This window comes from Syngnathoides biaculeatus, chromosome 2 (assembly GCF_019802595.1).
Source record: "Syngnathoides biaculeatus isolate LvHL_M chromosome 2, ASM1980259v1, whole genome shotgun sequence".
Lineage (NCBI taxonomy): Eukaryota > Metazoa > Chordata > Actinopteri > Syngnathiformes > Syngnathidae > Syngnathoides > Syngnathoides biaculeatus.
In genome coordinates, this window is record NC_084641.1 from 20,310,341 (window position 1) to 20,332,671 (window position 22,331).

Below are 22,331 nucleotides of genomic sequence, written 5' to 3' on the forward strand. Positions count from 1 at the left end.
ACACACACACACACGTCTAAAATTTTTGTTAATGATTAATTATAGTTCTCGACAAAATAGCAAGAGAAAGATGTCTGTTTAAAACTTTGTTTGGTGAAATAAATATAGGATGCGCAGATTGGTAAATTTCAATGAGGTCAGTTGGAAAGTGTAAAAGTACCGTTTGCACTTACCGTACTTGTGGGGACGGTTCGTTGGGTCACACCCAGCTATTCCTGTCCTCCAAACACGGCAGATGGAGTTATCAATTTGTTCAACTTTGGTTGAACAGCACTTCTCTGAGTAATTTACTATAGATGGTTACAGGCACAGGTCACTGATGATGTAGTGGTACACTCGCTGGACTTTGATGCAGGCAGTGTGGATGTCTATATGTGACGGTGTCTATATGTGCCCAGCGAATGACTGGGGACCAGGGTGTCGTCCGCCTTTTGACCACTCAGCTGGGACAGGCTCCAGCACCCTGTGACCCTGACCAGGATAAGCGGTGCTGAAGATTAGTGACACAGAACAATGGAGGACTGGTAAGTCTGCCACACAGTTCTGAAGTTGCGGGTTCAAACCCACCCTCACCTGTGTGGAGTTTGCAAGTTTTCATGCAACATTAATTGGAGACTCTAAATTGCCCATAGGTGTGATTGTGAATGCGGATGTTTGTCTCAATGTGCCCTGCGATTGGCTGACAACCAGTTCAGGGTGTACCCCGCCTCCTGCCTGATGACAGCTGGGTTAGGCTCCAGCACTCCCCGTGACCTTTGTGAGGATAAGTGGCTAAGAAAATAGATGGATGGATTCTATTACCTTAGAACCATTAAATTGGAGAATGTTACATTTCCTTGTTGGGAGCCAATTTACAAATTCACTTGGGAAGCGATAAAAAAAAAATATGAATATGCACTGAATATACAATACATTCTACCGCCATGGTTGTCAAAGCGCTTTAGAGAAGAAACACAATCCTCATGATGCCACAAAAAAATAGTTTAATAATAATTTATGTTTCCATGTATTTCAAAGACTCGATTGAATATTAAGTCCAACTGAAAACAGAGGTAAATAAGGCACATTAAGGACGAGTCATTACCTGAAATAACAGTATAATCTGATAATTGACATTTTATGCAGGATTAAAGTGAATTGGTAAAAACCATTGAAAGTTGCAGTTTTCACACAAGCAGGACCACATGACAGCAGTTTTTTTTTCTTTTCTTTTTTTTTCTCTCCAATGCTACTTTAGCCACGGTCAAAGACCTGTTAAATAGTTTCCACACTAATGTGTATTCAAAGGGTCAAATTAAGTGTCAGAATTGAACGCCCATTGGCGGCTGACCCAAACTGCTTACTTCACTTTCTCAAATAGCTGAAAGCGTCAAAAATGACTTTAACGGAGGTTTTGTGCAACCTCTAAATTGAAATGCTCCAGACACTGTACGATTTGGAATTCAGCTAAACATTTTCAAAACATTGCACAAAAACCATGACTTCACAACCGACCTCCTCATAATTGCGAGGCCCTGTGAGCGTTGAAAGGATTACATTTTTTTTCACCCCGGTGACACGAGCAAAGATGAGTACTGATGATCCATAAGAGTAATGAAACCTATTGTAACTTAGCTGACAGTGTTCCTATAAAAAGCTACACAAATATTGGTCCTGGATGCTCAGACATGCAGTATACAGGGTGTTATGGAGGTAACAATGAGCAATTTGGAGTTTCAATCTTAGAGGTTGTACTACACATTTAAAAAAAAAAAGAAAAGAAAAAAGAAAAGGGGGGGAACAAAAAAAAATTAAACATTCGGGGGATTTGAGTACCATACCGTATTATGACGTTAGTTGAAAACTTTAGTGATCCACCAAAAAAAAAAAAAAAAAAAAAAAAGAAGATGGGATAGCAATTAAAAAGTCAGCACCTTGGTTTTTCTGATAATATTCAATCTGTCACTTTGGCTTTGGAAAATTCTCTTCTATTTAATTACAGTACCACATATTAAAGGCTAAACGAAGTAATTCCAATCATATAATGTGGACACTGTAATGGAAAATACATATTGAAGCTCCCTGAGGCAGATAAGCTGCGACCTATTGAGGGTTAACGAAATGATCATAGATTAAAAAGGACCGACACGGCGGGTGTCTTTGAAGCCTGAAGAAGATTTGCCGACGCCAGAGTTCAAATATTTGACATCAGAGTTCAAATATTTGAGGATATTGCCTGTCAGTGCAGGGTGATTTCTTCTTCCTCATTTTCAGCGGCAGAGTCTTCTTCATCGTTACGTCGTAGCAAGGGAAATTCAAGCTCTGGGGTCTTACTGTTCAGCTGCCGTAAGGATGGGGTCTTGTCTGAAGGAAAAGAGAAAAAATAGGCGTCACCGGACCTCATTTCAGCCATCATCTAACCATCAACACGCATTCTTTTCTGTGCCTTACTTTGAGGCTGTTTATCAGCTAACTAGGTAGAGAGCTACCAGCTGACACAATATAGCAGAGGTTAACATATTATTTTTCACTTGATCGACGGGAACGTTACAATTTTACTGAAAATATTTTCTGTACACTGAAGGTTTGGTGACATTTCTGCAAAGTTTGCACAGTACTTGGCTGCCTGACTGGCTGATGTGGAAAATTGTGACAGGAAGTAAACAGGAAGAGTGGACAGTTCGCTAAAGGGCCACTTTGACTTAACAAGGTCCTCGGGAAATACTGTACACAAATAATGTAGTCATGGAAGACAAAGTTATTAGAGTTCCCACAGATGACGATTCATGACACTGTACAGGTACAAATTGGATTTTGATCCCATCACAACCTAACAGTCATGATTGGGAAACTTTCTTACTCATATTTTGAGAATTTTAGAAACTGGCCTAAAACTAGCGTCTTAATACCCGAAAACCAAATTGAAAATTGGAAAAACCGTCAACTATGGTCTCAGTCCTCAACTCACATGGCGGTGAACATTTCAGCACACAATCATTCAATATCTTATAAAATAAAATTTAACACCTTTCAACACATTTCAATGACATTTTTGGTTTGATTCCATTTTAACACTTAAACCCAGCAAAGAAGCACTCACTTTTGGAATAATGAACTCTGAGTCCCACATGCAACGCAATGCCACACAGACACACGGCGAAGCCCAGCCAGTTGAGGATGCTCATTTTGTCTCCCATCACCGATGCTGCCAAAACCAGTGTGCAGATCTCCTGCAGGGAAACAGAATAAGAGACGGAATCTGTAATACCGTAATTTCCGGCCCATAAACCGCAACTTTTTTCCACACGATTTCAACCCTGCGGCATATGCGGCTAACTTGTGCATTTTTTTCTCACGGACGCAAGGGGGCACTCGAGCGGAAAAGGTAAGAGTGAGACCGGTGGAATATATGTGCCGAGGAAGTGACTTTTACCGGTCCGGTCTTGTTAGCGCTGCGCGAGTGTGTTAATGGCGTGTCTCAGTGATTTTTACCAGTATGTTTTCTTTTAACCGGCCCTGTTAGCACCGCGCTGGCGTTAGCATTAGCGTTAAACTCTCTGTGTACTGTCTTTCTTTGTAAATATCTCATGTTTCAGTGTGGGCACTTGCGGCTTTTACACAGCTGCAGCGTATGTATGTACCAAATGGTATTTCCTTTACAAATCTACTGGATGTGCCTTATAACCATGTGCGCTCCGTAGGCCGGGAATTACGGTATATTACATGTCTTAGAGCCCAATCACGTTATGTCCATGCACAGTGTTTACATTGCTGAACATGAGAAATAACCCACATGCTGTCCTTGAATAACATGCACATGCATTATGACCCGGTAGGGAGATCACAAAAGTTCCATCTTGTTTAGCATTTTTTTAATGGCTACTGCTGTTTTTTGGGCAGACGTGGGTGTGCACATTGGACATTGGTGAATTTCAATACCTGTAATTTCAAGCTGCACTCAAACTGACAGAAATCATCAACATACCAGATTTCTATCCACTGGTAGCGTTCCTAGTTTGAATGGGGCTCTGTGGGTTGCACCGAGATGAGGGGTGTCAAACTCATTTTTGTTGTGGGCCACAGAGTAGTTACAATTCCCCTCGGAGGGCCGTTATGATTGTGAAACCATAAAAATCTTTCCCTGCCTCATTACATTTACACACGAAATTTATGAAGTAGATTTGGAGTCGGAAATCAAGGTTCATGGGTTTTCCCACTTTTGTTCTTGTTTGCAATATCTCAAGATTTATGAGATGACAATTTGAAATTCTGGTACAGATTTTTACATCGTGGAAATTAACACGTGATTTGCCTTCGCGGGCCAACATCAAATCCTTTTCTTGGGCCCCCAGGCCTTGGGTTTGAGACCTGTACCCGATATGGTGCCCCAACAGCCATAAATCAAAAGCAGCTTACACTGGGGTTGTTCAAGACTATTTCGCTATTCTTCTCTTTAAGACACGTAAATCATGTCCCAATAATATCACTGACGGACTGTCCTCCATTCTGACTACCACTGCTTTCTCCTATCCGAGGAAGATGGTTTTGAATCGGATGCACCTGTGTGAGGTCGTTAGCTGCATAAAGACACCTGTCCACCCTTTACAATCAGTAAGACTCAAACTTGTAACATGGCCAAGAACAAAGTGTTGTCCAAAGACACCAGAGACAAAATTGTACAACCCCACATGGCTGGACAGGGCTACGGAGAAATTGCCAAGCAGCTTGGTGAAAAAAGCTCCACTGTTGGAGGAATCATTAGAAAATGGAAGACGGTCAATCTCAATCGGAGTGGAGCCCCGTGAAAGATATGAACTTGTGGGGTCTGAATTATCCTTAGAAAAGTGAGGAATCAGCCCAGGACTACAGCACAGGACTTGGTCAATGACCTGAAAAGAGCTGGGACTACCGTTTCCAAGATGACTGGTGGTAATACACTAAGACGTCATGGTTTTAAATCATGCATGGCACGGAAGGTTCCCCTGCTTAAACCAGCACATGTCAAGGCCCGTCTTAAGTTTGCCAATGAACATTTGGTTGATACAGCGGAGTCATGGGAGAAAGCTTTGTGGTCAGATGAGACCAAAATGGAACTTTTTGGTCACAATTCCACAAACCGTGTTTGGAGGAAGACAAATGATGAGTTCCATCCCAAGAACACCATCCCAACTGTGAAGCATTGGGGTGGTAGCATCATGCTTTTGGGGGGTGTTCTGCACATGGGACAAGACGACTGCACTGTATTAAGGAGAGGATGACGGCGGCCATGTATTGTGAGATTTTGGGGAGCAAACTCTTTCCCTCAGTCAGAGCATTGAAGATGGCTCGTGGCTGGGTCTTTCAACATGACAATGACCTGGAGCACACAGCCAGGAAAAGCAAGGAATGACTCTGTAAGAAGCATATCAAGGTTTTGCCGTGGCCTAGCCAGTCTCCAGACCTAAACCTAATGGAAAATCTTTGGAGGGAGCTGAAAGTCCGTGTTTCTCAGCGACAGCCCAGAAACCCGTCTAAAGGCGGACTGACAGGTCTTTGAGGTCAGAATTCTAGCTGATAGACAGGTTTTCAAATACTTATTTGCAGCTGTATGACACAAATAAATTGTTAAAAAAAAAAAAAATCGTACATTGTGATTTCTGGATTTTTCTTTTTCAGTTATCTCTCTCACAGTGTACATGCACCTGCAATGAAAATTTCAGACCCCTGCACGATTTCTAAGTGGGAGAACTTGCAATATAGCAGGGTGTTCAAATACTTATTTTCTTCACTGTATGTCCAAGAAATGCACAGGCTCATACTGCATAAAACAGTACCTTAAAGATCCCCGACACAGATAAGGTGAGGCTGGAAGTTCTGGAGACGAGCAGGAACTCTGAAAAGCCGAGACCAAAAGCCAGGATCCCTCCAACGCTTAGCAGGAAGACGCAGTACAGGAGCGGTGACAGCTCAGTCACGCGGAATAACTTATCAGAGGTGCTGAGGCTCAAGCCTTCAAAAATAAAAAATAAAACAGACACAGTAAATGCATAAATGATAAGGTTGAACGTGTTTATACAACAATCATGGATCCAACGCCGACAGTTTGTGCCATTGCTTTATCTTACCTTCATTATAGATGAAGAGAGGAAAGAGGCCAAGAAACATGAGAGGCTGGAGGTGGTACATGGCATCCACTGGGTTCTGGAGGCCTACAAGAAGATGAAATATGCTCAACTTTCACGAGGATTGAGCGGGCTCTGTCGTGTGAATGACTTTTTACGTCATATGACAATGTTTGACCTGTGAAAAAAAGAATTTGACACTTTCCATGTCTCTTAGATGTTTGTTTGTTTGTTTGTTTTCCTTTCGGCTTGTCCCTTTCAGGGTCGCCACAGCGTATCAGCTCAGATGAACGCATATATATGTTTGGCATAATTTTTACGCCCGATGCCCTTCCTGACGCAACCCTTGTCAGGGAGTGGAGGCCCCAGTGGGATACGAACCCACAACCCCTGGTTTACCAAACCAGTGCTCTAACCACTGAGCTACGGGGCCTCACTCCATGTCTCTTAGATCCTCATGGAAAATAGTTGAGGTCGACCAGCCAGCATCCCAGAATGGATGAATGGCTTTCAATTCAAAATGATCCAGTTCAAACTGGCTGGAGTAACCACCGGGTAAGCGTCACAACAGTCGCACACTGCTTGGATTTACGAAACGGACAACGACTCAGCACTGACCCAGCTCCGCTTTCTGCATGAGCACCTGAGTGAGGGTCCAGCGGATCCCCCCGATGAAGGACGCCAGCAGCACCATGACGAAGCCCTCCATGTTGAACTGGGTCGATTGGAAGGTAAACATGAACAAGCCGCTGGCGATGAGCAGGACCACCAGAATTAGGAATGGGTTCTGGTGGAAAGACACCACGAGAAGATCAAAAGATCAAACGTGAATTCCAACCTGAGTTTTATCGTATATTTTATAGCTGTCAAGACAGGTAATCTTTTGGTTAAAGCCACCCAATTTTCAAGTGAGCAAAGTTATTGGACCAAACTATTAAATTAACTTAAAGTGCCACTGTCATGAAATGGATGATTTTTAGTAGATAAATGAAAAAACGGGAGCCGGTATGGACCCATCCGCTTTTTTCCCCCACCACAAAACATGATTTTGACATATATTGCTTTTTGTAACACCCGCCATGAAAATCCTCTTGACAGGCAAAATGCATGCTTGATCAGGGTTAAAAAAAAAAAAAAAGTTTCTGTCAATTGACTGTCGGTATCTGCTGTCGTACTCAACCCATGACACACTAGGCGGCCCTGTGTACACACACACACACACACACAATGTCGCAAAAAAGTATTTGCACCCTCCTGATTATTATTATTATTTTTTTTTTTTACACAGCTATCACACGCAGCATTTTGCAAAAAACACGACGGTCCCACCAAACAACCCAATTACAGCGAGGCTCGAAAAAGACATTGAAGAGTGTTGTATAATTCTTGATACCCAAATTTTTGTTTTCCATTACTTGGACTTTTAAGTGATATTTCTTGGACTAAAAGCTGTTTTAATTCTACTTTTTGTTTTTGTATTTGAATGGTTTAAACCATGTAAAGCTCACGGAGTTACCTTGCGAATGCAATGCGCTATACAAATAAATTTGCTTTGCTTTTCGTGACACGAAAACATGTCATAGATTCAGTTGTTGAGACACCTGTGAATATTTTTAAATTGAGGGGGGAAAAAAACCCAAGTATTTTTTTAAACATTGAGACTCACCGGCTCCTCCAGTTTCAAAACCAGAGAGAAAAAGAGAATAAAGAGCACCGCAGAAGACTTGGTCATCGTGTACCTTGAAAAACAACAAAAGAAAATAGGAGCAGGATATTAACACAGAATATATAATAAGCACATATAAAAAGTTATATGCTTACAAACTAATGGTGATGAAGAGGAAGCTCCAGTTGGAGAGTCCAATGTCGAGGGTTGTTGCCAATGCTGGTGGAAAAATTAACAACATGAACATCACCATTAAGACACTCAATCAGACTTCTTGTGTTGGTCAACTGCAAGGGAGCAAAAAGTACTGTAATTTCTCAAAAATATTTTCCAAAAGTTAAGTGAGCGCATTATATTTAGGGATGGATGAACAATAAAAAAATACAATGATATTGTACAGTTGTATACAGGTACATAGAATGGTGAGAAAAAAGTATACATATACAATTCGATATGATATTCGATGTCTTATGTTACACATTTATATTTATTATGGTAATGTGCGGCCCCCAACCTGAAACTCTATGACCTCAGGGGGAGCTTGCATTTTACGATCATTAGCATAGCATGTTTGTTGCTACTGCACCAAAGATCAGAAACAACTGCCCGTGAGTTTGTTTTAACTTAAACCAAGACAAAAAAAATGTCAACTACAACGGCTAGTTGGCAGGTGCTTTTAAAAGAAATGAGTCATCACTCGTACTGATGACACCGCCAACCAGGAAGTAGCGCCGCAGTCCGAAACAACGATAGCTCGCCTCAATGGCTTCAGGGGGGTATAAAAACAACGTAAACTCAAACGACGTAAAACAACCGTCATGGGCACATAAAAAAACCCAAAACAAAACAGAGCGCATACAATTTAAATGGTCACTTTTTTTTTTTGTAATTTAAATGTGCCCATTACCCTCGTTTCGACGTAGTTTGAGCTCAGGTTGTTTTGATACCCACCTGACGAGAGGCTGCGTTGCGGAATCAAAACTCTTGGGATTCAAAAAATGTTTCCCCAGAAACGCCATGAATGGCACAGATGACATGTGGCGGGAGCAAAATAGGATCACTGTTCATGAATTCAGGAGGTACCAGAACTGGACCAAGTCACTAAAGGTAGCTACAATGGATATTTTTCAGATTGTTGATGATCCAGATGTTGCTTTTGAAGTCTTGGCCAAGGATGTGTAATGTAGAGGATAAACTGCACTATGCACAAACGTTTTGTGCACAAATATTTAATGCAAAAAAAGTCAAAGTGTTAAATATTTAAGACTGTAATATGTGCTGTCAACAGTATTAATAAAATGTTATGCCATCATTGCGCATTTATTTTAGTTGGTTGAGGGATTCTGTTCAATTACAGGAATCAGGACAAGCATGTCCTGTTGCCTGTTCCGAGATTATATTACGGCTACATCAGCACGTGCACAATGATTGTTATTAATGATTGTTGTACAGATGTTTTTTTTTTATATATATATAAAAACAACACAAGTACAAACCTAACAAAATATAAATACAGATAATTCCCAATAGTTTGAGAATATGGGTAGCAGCAAATTGGTGGTGCGCATTGTACATCGGTAGAAGGGTTTTCCTGATTATTTAGGTCAACTTTGGGGGTGCGCATTATACTCGACAAATTACAGTAATTGCTGAACAACGTATGTCCGCTATCATAGCTGGTGCTATGCCATATTTTAATTTGGCCTTTTTACGTTGTGTTATAGGAAACTGGATAATAGGAGGCCCTGTAGCTCAGTGGTTAGAGCACTGGTTTGATAAACCAGGGGTTGTGGGTTCGTATCCCACTGGGGCCTCCACTCCCTGAGAAGGGTTGTGTCAGGAAGGGCATCCGGCGTAAAAATTGTGCCAAACATATGTGCGTTCATCTGAGATGACACGCTGTGGCGACCCCGAAAGGGACAAGCCGAAAGAAACTTACTATAGGAAACTGGATAATTAGGAGACAGTCTATTTTACAGCCTTTTTAAACTTAAAGTCCAGTCATTCTACGTTCCTTTGTCAAACGAGCAAACCCACAAAGTCTCACCTGTGGGAGCCACTTTGTGGAGGTAATCAGTCCAGCTCAGAATAACACGAGTCTTCCCTGTCCAGCAATGCATGGCCCCCCGGGTCAGTGCTGACAGGCAGAAGATGAGGGCCAGATGGACTAACGTCATGAAAAGTGGATAGTGGAAGCCCTAGAGGGAGTTACACAAACATGGTCATGAGTTTGTGCCAGTTCTGCGTCACTCATGATGAAAATGTTGTTTACTTTGCAACCAGCTGGGACAGAATACGGGACTTTACGCTAGAAAACTTTACTAGGACACGTTATACGTGCAACTGAATCACAAATCGTTTTTTAAAATAAACTACTATCTGAAAAGAATCCAGCTGCCAGACAATGCACTATCATGCAGAAGAAGAGCAGAAGTCCTTATGACGAAGCTGTAAGACATGCAAAGCCACATTGTTTTTGGTTAAAACCACACTTGTAGCTATTGTGCTCACCTTCATTAGCCATTTGTTATAGAAGGTGATGCCAATAGAGAAGACATAGTAGAGGAGGACCAGTCCAAGAGTCCGGAGCGTCCTGCACAGGGACTGGAGCGGCCACGCCATGCACAGACTCCTTGTGTCATCTGCAGAGTGAACTTTAATCCCTCACTTTTAAACACCTGTAGTGGGAAATTAAGACACGATTGGCCGAGATAGCAAACCAAAAGCCGGCGAGTTAAAAAGCGTTCAAAAATGGCTCCCGGCGTTTATTAGCACAACTCGCCCTTATTTAAACTACCAAATGATTGCGGAGTCGGTAACGCTGACAACATCGACGATTTTCAACCTAGCTCCACTGTCTAGTTTAAGCTAACGTTAGCTCCCCGGTGCAAATGGGAATCTATTACTGTGAATTTACTAAATTTACTGTCACAACGACGCTACGGTGCAAAACATTTCGTCTCTCTCACGGTTCCAATGACTTGCGCACACGACCCCAGACTTTTAGAAGAACTCGACTGCTTCACACGGGCTTTAGCAACTAGAACTTGCATTTTGTTTTGTTTTGTTTTTGTCCGCACGGCAAGCACGAGCTCCAGTGATCCTTGCACATCAATGACGAAGCACACTCTTCAACAACTGCCCTACATTTGACGACACGATACACAAATGCAGTACAGACCTTGTTATATGCGTTGAAATGTCATTAGACGTGACTTTGGAGCCTTAAAACACGGGAGATAAACAAACTATCCGGTATTCATTCTATAATTTAAAGCGATACTGTTCATTACTTGACTTAAGTACACGTCAGTTATGACGCCGTGGATATGAGCGTTATGTAAACCAATGGGCCACAGGAGGGCAGTGTTGCCGGAAAGCTCAACTTCTCCGCCAAGACGTACTTCCTGTCAACGAACGAAAGCCGGAAACAGACTCGAAACAAGAGGGATTGTTTTGATTCTTCGCCCAATTTCAAAGTGAGATTTTATTTTATTTACCTTGCGTGAGGATGGGCTGTTAAATGCAAAGGCGTTTCGACATTATTTTAAATTCAGATTCCTTTCCAAATGCGACAAATGAAAATCCTACCGAAGGGCCAGCTTTGGATGCAGTCGAATGGTTGCAATCTCCTTTCGCCCGAAGTTAGCTGGGATACGTTCAAACCCTCGTGAGGATAAGCGCCAAAGAAAATGGATGGAGGTTCCAGCACTCCTGCGACCTTAGTGAGGAATAAGAGGCTTGGCAAATGGACATGGAATTTAGCAAAACATTACAATAAAGTAGATCGGCAAAACGTACATAAATCCATCCATTTTCAGAGCCGCTTATCCACACAAGGATAGCGGGAGTGTTTTAGGAAAGTGTCTGTGAATGACGTACACCAGTGGTTAGCTCAGAGGTTTCTAGATGCTTAAATTCCCTCTGTAGGGTGTTTTTGGCTGGCCTCCACGAATCCCAGGTGTCACCCTTATCAATTTTTTCTTTTTTTTTTTTTTGCAGCAGAATGGCAGATGAAGAGGATGAGACCGGCTTCGAGGAGGAGTTGGATGAGACCTGCGGTGGAGTGGACTTGTGCCACGGCCGCAGAAAGCGGCTCTTCTCCAAGGAGCTCCGGTGCATGATGTACGGCTTCGGCGACGACCAGAACCCGTACACCGAGTCGGTGGATATCCTGGAAGACCTGGTGATCGAGTTCATCACGGAAATGACCCACAAAGCCATGTCCATCGGACGCCAGGGTCGCGTTCAGGTGGAGGACATCGTTTTCCTCATTCGAAAGGATCCCAGGAAGTTCGCCAGAGTAAAAGATCTGCTGACCATGAATGAGGAGCTCAAGAGGGCCCGCAAAGCTTTTGACGAGGCAAACTATGGCTCATAAACACCATCCGAAACAATTGCACACACACTCAGTTATTTGATCTATTTTGTGCCTATCATAGCTGACTTTGGTACACCTGGATTGGTCGCCAGTCAGTCACAAGAAGCAGACAAACATGCGTTCACACCGACGGACAAATTGATCTCCCGTGAACCTAACATGCGTGTTTTTGGACAGTATATTCATTATTTGCGGATAAAGCCACACAATACCTTGTTTTGAAAATGTATTCATTTTCAAGTAAATGTTTTTCACCCTGTAACCCTTTAAATAAAGAATTGTTTTATGTTTGACCCGACAACTCATACTGTGCCGATTCATTTGTGTTGCGCACCAGAGTGCACAATATCATACCCATGCAAGGAGGGACATCGGAATGAAAGGGGGTCACAAGGGAGGTACAAATCTGAATCATTTTTAAGTTTACACATTTGTACCCTTGGAAAGTACATTTATGTACAAACCCGATTCCGATGAAGTTGGGCCGTTGTGTTCCAACAAATTAAAAGATTGTGGGCGCCCTGAGGGTTGGAGGGGGCTTCCTGTTTTGGGGGGTATTGGGTCCATGTGGCCAACACTGACCGATGGCCGGGTGTTGGGGCACTTTGGGGGGGGGCCAGCAGACCGCCGTGGGTCCCTTGGTGTGGGACGTGTCCCATCCACAGAGTTACTCTCAGGTGGATCCCTGTGTCGACTGGGTGGGGTCCTTATCTTCCACGTTGCAAGCACAGAAATTACAGGAAATTTCCGTCAGTCTTGCACAACGGTGTCAATTCACTTGCACGTGTCCGTAGGTACACACCCTTGGGAATCTTTCACTGGATGTGGGACCACTCACTCGTTGCAAAGAATAACTCATGTATGCACACATTGCTTATGTATCCCCAACCTATATTCTCATTCTAGAGACTTCTATAGTTCACTTAGTCCCACCACATTTCAGTTCACGATCCTTGTCTTGTATGCTTCTTCTCCTGTCCTTGTCCTGTCCTATCTTGTCCTGTCCTTCCTTCACGGGGCCACAGTCTCACACAACATCCATATTTAATGTGTCTTTGTTGTAGATATGGAATGATTTGCTTTTGTCATTCTGGTTACACTCAGCAGTTTGGCTTTGTCTCTCTCGCGCCTCTAGAAATTCTGTTCTGTTTGACTGATTGACTCTGATGCTCAATAAACTTCAATTAAAATGCTAAGAATCACTGAGGAAACTCCAAAACACCACTGGGATTCAGTAAAACTGTTCCGGCATAAAGGGGATACCGATTTTCCATTTTGCTTGATCTAATGGCTGAACAGGACACACAGATGCACACACAGACACACACGCACAAACAGAATACATTTATAAATCATGCACTACCCATGTTTAATTGAATACAGTACAAAGAAGATATTTCATGTTAAAACTGATAAACTTTGTTTTTAGTAAATAACTTCAAATTTTATGGCTGCAAGATGTTCCAAAGAAGCTGGGACGTGGTCATGTTTATCACTGTGTTATATCACTTTTCTTTTAACAGCATTCTAACAACCTTCAGTAAATGTTTGGGAACTGAGGGCTAATTGGTGAACCTATGTAGGTGGAATTCTTTCCCATTCTTGTTTGATGTACAGCTTCTGCTGTTCAACAGTCTGGGGTCTCCTTTGTTGTATTTTACACTTCATCATGTGCCACACATTTTCAACGGGAGACAGGTCTGGAATGCATGCAGGCAAGTCTGTTACCCACACTATTTTACTTGGAAGCTACATTGTTGTAAGATGTGCAGAATGTGGTTTAGCTGGTGGTCTTGAAATAAGCAAGGACTTCCATGAAAAGGATGTTGCCTGGATGGCAGCATACTGTATGTTTCTCCAAAATCTGTATGTACCTTTCAGCAGGATGGCTATTTTCCTTTTTGCCCCAGAGACAACATCTACAATTTCCAAAAACAATTTGAAATGTGGACTCACTGGACCGCAGAACACTTTTCTACTTTGCACCAGTCCATCTTAGATGAGCTCCGGACCAGAGAAGCTAGAGCATTTCTGGGTGTTGTTGTTAAATTGATTTTGCTTTGCATAGTAGGGTTTTAAGTTGCACTAATGGAAGTACTACCGAACTGTATTGACTGATATTTTTCCACGTGGTGATATCCTTTTACACATTGGTGTCGGCTATTGGTGCAGGGCCACCTGAGGGATCGAAGGTCACGGCCATTCAATGTTGGTTTTCGGCATTGCCGCTTACATGCAGTGATTTCTCCAGATTCTCAGAACCTTTTGATGATATTATGGACCGTAGATGAAGAAATCCCTAAATTCTTTGCAATTGTACATGATCCTTAAACTGCCCCACTATTTTCTGACGCACTTGTTCACCAAAATGTGAACCTCACCCCATCTTTACTTGTGAATGACTGAGCAATTATGAAAGGGTCCTTTTCTACCCAATTATTGCACTCACTTGTTCCCATTCAAGCTGTTCACGTGTGGGATGTTCCAAACAGGTGTTTGGTGACCATTCCTCAACTTTCTTTTTTGCCGCATGTCCCACCTTTTGGGGAACTTGATACCGCCATAAAATTCCAAGTTAATGATTATTTACAACATTTTTGTCATCAGATTGAACATTAAATATTTTCTCCTGGTCATGTATTAAATTATAGGTTGAACATGATTTGCAAATGGTTATATTCTGTTTGTGTGCATGTGTGTAAACTGTTATTTGGTGATGAGTTTGCATGCATGCAGATTTTGTGCAGTTGTGTACAGTGAAGAAAACGTATTTAAAAGTATTTAAACACCCTGGTATATTGCAAGTTTTCCCACTAAGAAATCATGGAGGGGTCTGAAATTTTCATCGTGTCCATGTCATGTCATGTCATGTCATGTCATGTCCACTGTGAGAGAGAAAGAGAATCTAAAAAGCAAAATCCAGTAATCACAATGTATGATTTTTTTTAACGATTTCTATGTGTGATACAGCTGCAGAAAGGTATTTGAACACTGAGAAAACCAATGTTAATATTTGGTACAGTAGCTTTTGTTTGCAATTACAGAGGTCAAACGTTTCCTGTAGTTGTTCACCAGGTTTGCACATACTGCAGGAGGGATTTTGGCCCACTCCTCCACACAGATCTTCTCTACATCAGACAGATTTCTGGGCTGTCGCTGAGAAACACAAAGTTTCACCTCCCTCCAAAGATTTTCTATTGGGTTTAGGTCTGGACACTGGCTAGGCCACACCAGAACCTTGATATGCTTCTTACGGAGCCACTCCTTTGTTTTCCTGGCTGTGTGCTTCGAGTCATTGTCATGTTGAAAGAGCCACGAGCCATCTTCAATGCTCTGACTGAGGGAAAGAGGTTGTTCCCCAAAATCTCACAATACATGGCCGTGGTAATCCTCTCCTTAATACAGTGCAGTTGTCCTGTCCCATGTGCAGAAAAACACCCCCAAAGCATGATGGTACCACCCCCATGCTTCACAGTCGGGATGGTGTTCTTGGGATGGAACTCATCATTCGTCTTCCTCCAAACACGGTTTGCGGAATTATGATCATAAAGTTACATTTTGGTGTCATCTGACCACAAAACTTTATCCCATGACTCCTCTGTATCATCCAAAGGGTCATTGGCAAACTTAAGACGGGCCTTGACATGTGCTGGTTTAAGCAGGGGAACCTTCCGTGCCATGCATGATTTCAAACCATGACGTCTTACTGTATTACCAACAGTCACCTTGGAAATGGTCGTCCCAGCTCTTTTGCAGTGTTTGACCAAGTCCTGTGGTGTAGTCCTGGACTGATTCCTCACCTTTCTAAGGATCACTGAGACCCCGGAAGGTGATATCTTGCATGGGGCTCCACTCCGATTGAGATTGACTGTCATGTTTAGCTTCTTCCATTTTCTAATGATTGCTCCAACAGTGGACCTTTTTTCAGCAAGCTGCTTGGCAATTTATCCGTAACCCTTTCCGGTCGTGAGGAGTTGTACAATTTTGTCTCTGGTGTCTTTGGAGACCTCTTTGGTCTTGGCCACATTACAAGTTTGAGTCTTACTGATTGTATGGGGTGGACAGGCGTCTTTATGCACACAAGTACATCTGATTCAGGATAATACATGGAGTGGAGGTGGACTTTTAAAGGCGGACTAACAGGTCTTTGAGGGTCAGAATTCTAGCTGATAGACAGGTGTTTAAATACTTATTTGCAGCTGTATCACACAAATAAATTGTTTTTAAAAAAATCATACATTGTGATTTCTGGATTTTTCTTTTTAGATTATCGCTCCCACAGTGGACATGCACCTACGATGAAAATTTCAGACCCCTCCTTGATTTCTAAGTGGGAGAACTTGCAATATAGCAGGGTGTTCAAATACTTATTTTGTTCACTGTGTATATGATCGTCAGACAAGACAATCCATATACAGAGATGCTCACACAATACAAATTTATCGGAAAAAAAACATAAATAGTACACATGCAATACACTCGATACACAGAATGCAGTACAATCTCACACATGCATGCCCGCAAATTCCACACATGCCCACATTCAATACACACACATTCCACAGAGAAGCAGCAAGGTAGCAAGTGTCCTAACGTTCCTGTAATTTAAGGAGATGGCTGTGTTTCAGCATTACAATAAAATCCCCTTCAAAGAGAACCCTGCCATCCCAATACAGCTGACCCACGTCATCAAATCACGTCACTGGCCGGAAGTGCCGGTCAAACAAATCATTATTCAATGCTAAGTCGGTTGGAGACAACGCGAAAATACGTCTAATAGCACGACGCCCAGAGTTTTGTCCGATACCGTTAAACATTTAGAAGGCGATAATAAACAAAGGTACGTGGAAAAATGAGACACTTGGCATAGAGGACGCATATTTAATGCCAAAGTCAATGTTTTTGCTGATAAGAAATTGGACTAATAACCAGCTTCCGCTTGTCTTGGATCTACACGTGGATCTGGTGAGTAAATCGTCGAGATTTACACGGAAAACTTTGAAAGCGTATAAAAGTCTGGATGCATACGAATACTTTGTTGCTGGATCTGTTCTCAATCAAGAATAAATCCAAGTAATGGAGCCACTCGGATTTTTTCAATACAAATACCAACATTTAAATAAATCACCCGTGGTTTTACACAAACTCGCATTCATTAACTACGATTGGGAAAAAAAAAAAGACAGCGAGGCCACACGAACTTCGGTAAACCTCTCCGTGACAGACTTTTTAAATTTTTTTTTCAAATATACATTCTTCTCCAATGAGTCCAAAAGCGTGCTGTCTACGCGCTTCGTGTACGTTAGAGACAACTCCCTTTTGTTTTTGTTTTTTCAACGGATTGTTCTCAAATGAGTCAACTTGGCATTATGAATACTTCTTGGGAATTTGAGATTGAGAAGAATAATTCCTTCCTGAAATGAAGTGATTGCTACACAGGCGTGTGCGAATTTTGGTTGGGCACCATCCATCGCATTTAATTGCCGAAATCCAAATTTCTTGTCTTTTCAGCTGTTATTCTATAGAATGATCTCTTTGAATAGTCTGTTGTAACAACCAACAGTACAAGTCTCGGGCTTTGTGAATATTCTCCTCCGGTTCAATGTCCCCCACACTGTCGAGCAGCTCTTTTCGACCGGCAATATGGCACCGTGAAAATAGTGACGTCACGTGCATGAGGTCTATGGTCAAGATTGTCCCCAGCCCCTCCCCCCACACCATCAACCTGCCCTACAACTTCCTGGTTTACCCATCCAAGTGGCAATGCCCCGCACAGCAGGTGAGAGGCAAGCCCATGACTGGACGTCAGATGGGTTAACCCGTGTAGTCATGGGTCACCCTGCGTGCTCACCTGAATACGCACATCCTCCGCTCATCTTTTCTGACCTGCCACTTGGTGCTACCCATCTTTAAGTGGGGCGACAGGCGACACCAGCTATTTTGTTAAAGCCACAAGGTAAGCATATTTGCAATCTTAATGCAAAGCCATGGCCTGAGTTGTATTTGGCCATATGACGCACCACATCGTGCTGCATAAATTGACGCGTGCATTTTTGGTGGCTGAGCGATAAAACGCTGAATGTGAAAATCGAATATAATCTGTGGGCACTCATTTCAGGTGAGACCACACCATCAACTTCTTAAGCATGCTGTAAACTTGATTTTTTTCATCCATCCATTTTCTTAGCCGCTTATCCTCACAAGGGTCACGGGGAGTGCTGGAGCCTATCCCAGCTATCAGTGGGTAGGAGGCAGGGTACACCCTGAACTGGTCGCTTGTCAGTCGCAGGGCACATACGACCCTTCACTCTCACATTCACTCCTTCACTGAGTGGGAACTGAATCCACGACGCCTGCAACAAAGTCAGGTGAGTGTACCACTATACCACAGGTGTCAAACTCATGGTCTGGGGGCCAGATCCGACCCGCCACATGATTTCATGTGGCCCGTGAAGCCAAATCTAGTGTCAATTATTCTTGGAAAAATTTGTACAAAAATCTCAAATTGTCATGCGTCATAAATGATAAAGTTGAGATATTACAAGCATTTTTGTGTTACCAAACATGAACAGTTGAAAAACACATTTCCTTGATTCCTGATTCCAAAAGTAGATCATAAATTGATGATGTAAATACGATGAGACGATTAAATATTGGTATTGTTTCAGAGTCAGAAGGGCCCTCTGAGGGAAACCGGAGCCACAATGTGGCCCGCAAGAAAAATGAGTTTGACACCCCTGCACTGTACCATCAGTTAATCACCACTAAAAGTGTTTAAATAATAATGTTTAATAATTTATTGAAACACCCTGTAAATCAGGCCATAAAAGTGAGACAGACAAGAAGTGGACTTTACAGACCTCCAGTGGGAGGGCGGGGTGGATTTCTGAGTTTGCCTCTTGCTGGGCAAAGGCTGGATTAAATGAGGCACTTTAGTTATAAAGCATAGCTGCAGGATGCTCTAGCAAGCTTGTTACTATAGAAGTGTCATTCCCACCCAATGTGCATGGGAAATGATTCCATTTCTATTCATTTGTCATTAATTACAAATATCAGCTTTGTTCAGCTATCTATGCCAGTGATGTAGTGACAAGCAGAATAATAATAATTATACTCGTCCAGTCAATGACAGATGTTACAACTAACTTGTGTGTCCAATTGATTTCATTCATACAACAGAATAAGTCATGGCACCCACACACTGAGTACCGTAATTTCTCATGTGAGCTCTCGGCTATAATACGCACCCCCAAATTGTCCGTCTACCTATGTATAAAACGCACCTAACAATTGCTGTTATCCATGATCAAATAAGGACATATGATTCATATTTTATTAGATTTATCAAGTAAATATGCTCTATGTTCATGCAATGTTGAAAGGAAATTTGTTGAATTCAGAAATTTTTGATTGGTTAACGTTTGTGCATTTCTAGCCGCATTTTCACACGATCAAAGAATAAACGTGAGGGGACCTCAGTCTCGCCGTGGTGCGGCGCCAGCCTTCGCGGGCCTGAGGACCCTTCTTGGTGGTGAAGAAACAAAGAAGGATGGGAGAGCCCCTTGCATGACCACCAGCTGGAGACCTCGCGATGGCAATTGGAGAGCGACAAGTGTTTTATCATTTTCCTTTTCCATATGTATAAGACAGCCGCTCAATTTTCAGTTTTTCGCACAAAAAAAAAATGCATGAGAAATTACGGTAAGTGCAATTGTGAGTAAATTGGAAAGAGATCGTCATAATTAGATGCACTTTTTGTGATATTTTTGTTTGGTGGTATGCTTTAAGACTTTTTATGATGTAAAACGTGCCTTAGCTCAAAAAAGTTTGGGAAACGTTACAACAAACTACTTATTGGGCTGCGGTACTATCGTGATGATAACACTGGTAACCGGCAGAACTGCGTATGTGTGTGTGCGCGTGTGTGTGTGTCTGTGTATGGCTCATCCTCAGACGCAGTTTCTAGGACAAGCAAACACACCTACACATGTACAAAACAAAATACACGATTCACTCCCAAACAAATCCACACACATGGTCCATGCAAAAACACTGCACCCACCGACACACACACACACAGGCAGACACACAAATCCACTCAAAACAAACACACAAGCAGACAATACAATCAAACAAATCCACACACACCAAACATCCAAATACAGAATACACAAACACGAACAAATCCACACTGTCCACAAGCATAGACATGTCAATCGTATACACACAAAATCCCCATACAAACACATTCTACACGCACACACAATCCATGCACACAAAATAAATGCAAATAATTCAAACACAATCCACACAAACAAAATATACACACACAGACAATCTACACTCAAACACACACACGCACACACACACACCATGGTGGATGTGTATATGGCTCATTTGAAGAAATTGTAAAGGTTTTTTTCAATACAAGCAAGCAATCATTCTCTATTACTCTATAATAATCATCATCATCATAACTCACTAAGGTACTATCAGGTTATAAAAATAAAAAGATTGACATGCTTGAACTTGAGGATGTGTCATGTTCAAAGTTCTATTGTTTGCATACTTGTTTGTATGGCCACGCCTCTGTGGCACCTCACCCTCCAATCACAGTCCACGTTGTTTGACCACGTGCAGGAAAAGGCTCGTCTCTATGAAATAAAAAAAAGCCCTTAAAAGATGTAACTTGTCAGCCATTGTCCAATCAGAGCACGAGTCCACCTATTAGGCTTTGGCCACTGAGGCGACTGCCAATCAGAACCTGCGTCAGTCTCTGCGGGCTGGGCTCCAGCCAGGGCGAGCCCCGAGCCTCTTCCTGCTTCGGCTCACCCCTCCTCCAATCGGAAGCCACGCTGGCGCCCGACTTGCTGTCATCGGATTGGCTGTCGGAACGGCGCTCGTCGCGCGGCATCAGGAAGGAGAAGGCCGCCTGCTGAGGAGCTGGCCAGCTCTCAGAATGCTTTGCAACCTCGCAGCTCCAAGGATGCTTTCCATCCTCATCCTGCTCAGTGGCTCCTTCTCTCGTCTTACTCCCTCGCTCCTTCCTTCTTTCTCTCTTCTTCTCTTGCTCCTTCTTTCGCCTCCTTGCCTCCTCCTCCACAAGGTCCAGGTCCAGATCGGGAGGCCCACCTCCTCCTCGTCCTCCTCGTCTTGGTCTTGTTTTGGCGCCCCCTGCTCGCTTTCTCCTCTGTGGGCTCTGGGAGGTGGTCGTCGTGGCGACCACACCAGCCTCCTGCTCCTCCACGTGCGAAGAGGACGAGGATTCTTCTTCAGGGCCTGAAACGAGACACCCAGAACGTCATCAGCCGGGCCTCCTTAAAAGTTCAAAGATGACGCAAACTCGGGCGCGGCCATGCATTCAGGTGTTTATGTGGACCATTTGAACTATTAAATTTGAGTGGCCATTTTATTAAAATGTTCATGTATTAAAGAATGTGTTTACATATTAATTTTTGACACAAAATACTTTTTTTTTATACAAGAGGGAACATTTATTTTGACATTACCTACACAGAAAAACATTTATTCACATTTCTGTGAAATTTGATGCAAATAAACTTTCTTTCAGCTTGTCCTGTTCGGAAAAAAAAAAAAACCAAAACTTTTAATCGAGCCACGTAAATCAAAAAGCAAAACTTGTGAATTTAATTTGAAGGCTACGTCATCCAACCTTACTCATAACATGACTTAATTATTGTAGTTTTATGGCAATGTATTATTATTACTATTTTATCTGTTGTTGATGGTGGGAAACATTTTCGTAACAATGCCTCGACATCAGTAAATTCTAAGGCAGTAGCTCTTGAATATTTTTGGGAATTAAGTATTCTACCAATAATCCTATCGATTAATTGAGTCCACTTGAGCACTTTTAAATACAGATATGTCCTATTCAGTGTGTTTGCTCTGAGTGCCGACGATGGCCACTGACATGCAATTTTGTTGTGTTTGTATTCAATGAAAACCTGAAACTTGGGGAAAAAACAATTTTGCAATGCGGAACATGATAATTTATGTATGCGAGGAGCAGGTATTATTTTTGTCCACTTTGCTCCACGGATGCTTCATCATTGGTAAATTCCAGCACTGTAGTGATAGAATAATTCGGGAATTGGGTATTCTACGGATTACCCCATCAATTAATCAAGTAATGGGATGAAAATTTATTTAATATTGCTAAACATATCATATACCATAATTT

At 42.3% G+C, this 22,331-nt stretch overlaps 3 protein-coding genes and 1 non-coding gene across 9 annotated transcripts in view; 1 reads left to right on the forward strand and 3 right to left on the reverse strand.

Moving 5' to 3' along the window:
• Positions 1 to 963: 963 nt before the first annotated feature.
• On the reverse strand, positions 964 to 20,774 carry slc35c2 (solute carrier family 35 member C2). Of its 4 annotated transcripts, none has more exons than XM_061840060.1 (10): positions 20,697 to 20,774; positions 10,258 to 10,424; positions 9,794 to 9,944; positions 7,902 to 7,965; positions 7,747 to 7,819; positions 6,699 to 6,867; positions 6,084 to 6,167; positions 5,793 to 5,968; positions 3,080 to 3,209; positions 964 to 2,343 (listed from the first exon to the last, which is right to left on the reverse strand). In XM_061840060.1, the coding sequence occupies exons 2-10, from the start codon at positions 10,366 to 10,368 to the stop codon at positions 2,219 to 2,221; spliced, it is 1,083 nt and encodes a 360-aa protein (XP_061696044.1). In that variant the 5' UTR covers positions 10,369 to 10,424; positions 20,697 to 20,774; the 3' UTR covers positions 964 to 2,218. The 4 variants fall into 4 exon arrangements, with proteins under 4 accessions (XP_061696044.1, XP_061696022.1, XP_061696031.1 ...); XM_061840038.1 differs by lacking the exon at positions 20,697 to 20,774 and adding an exon at positions 10,928 to 11,066; XM_061840047.1 differs by lacking the exon at positions 20,697 to 20,774 and adding an exon at positions 10,798 to 10,906.
• Positions 6,441 to 6,513, reverse strand: trnat-ggu (transfer RNA threonine (anticodon GGU)). The gene has a single exon. It is a non-coding gene; the product is annotated as a tRNA-Thr (tRNA).
• On the forward strand, positions 11,089 to 12,444 carry taf13 (TATA-box binding protein associated factor 13). Of its 3 annotated transcripts, none has more exons than XM_061840069.1 (2): positions 11,089 to 11,225; positions 11,749 to 12,444. In XM_061840069.1, exons 1-2 carry the CDS (start codon positions 11,095 to 11,097, stop codon positions 12,125 to 12,127), a joined length of 510 nt encoding a protein of 169 aa, XP_061696053.1. In that variant the 5' UTR covers positions 11,089 to 11,094; the 3' UTR covers positions 12,128 to 12,444. The 3 variants fall into 3 exon arrangements, with proteins under 3 accessions (XP_061696053.1, XP_061696061.1, XP_061696071.1); XM_061840077.1 differs by having other exon boundaries at positions 11,752 to 12,444; XM_061840087.1 differs by lacking the exon at positions 11,089 to 11,225 and adding an exon at positions 11,251 to 11,367.
• The window catches only part of magixa (MAGI family member, X-linked a), a 36,671-nt gene continuing 33,249 nt past the window's right edge, over positions 18,910 to 22,331 (reverse strand). The window contains exons 20-21 of the mRNA XM_061840034.1: positions 20,852 to 21,406; positions 18,910 to 20,781 (exon numbers count right to left, since the gene is read on the reverse strand). Coding sequence (XP_061696018.1) covers positions 20,738 to 20,781; positions 20,852 to 21,406 — 599 coding nt within the window. The 3' untranslated portion in view covers positions 18,910 to 20,737. The remainder of the gene's footprint in view (positions 20,782 to 20,851; positions 21,407 to 22,331) is intronic.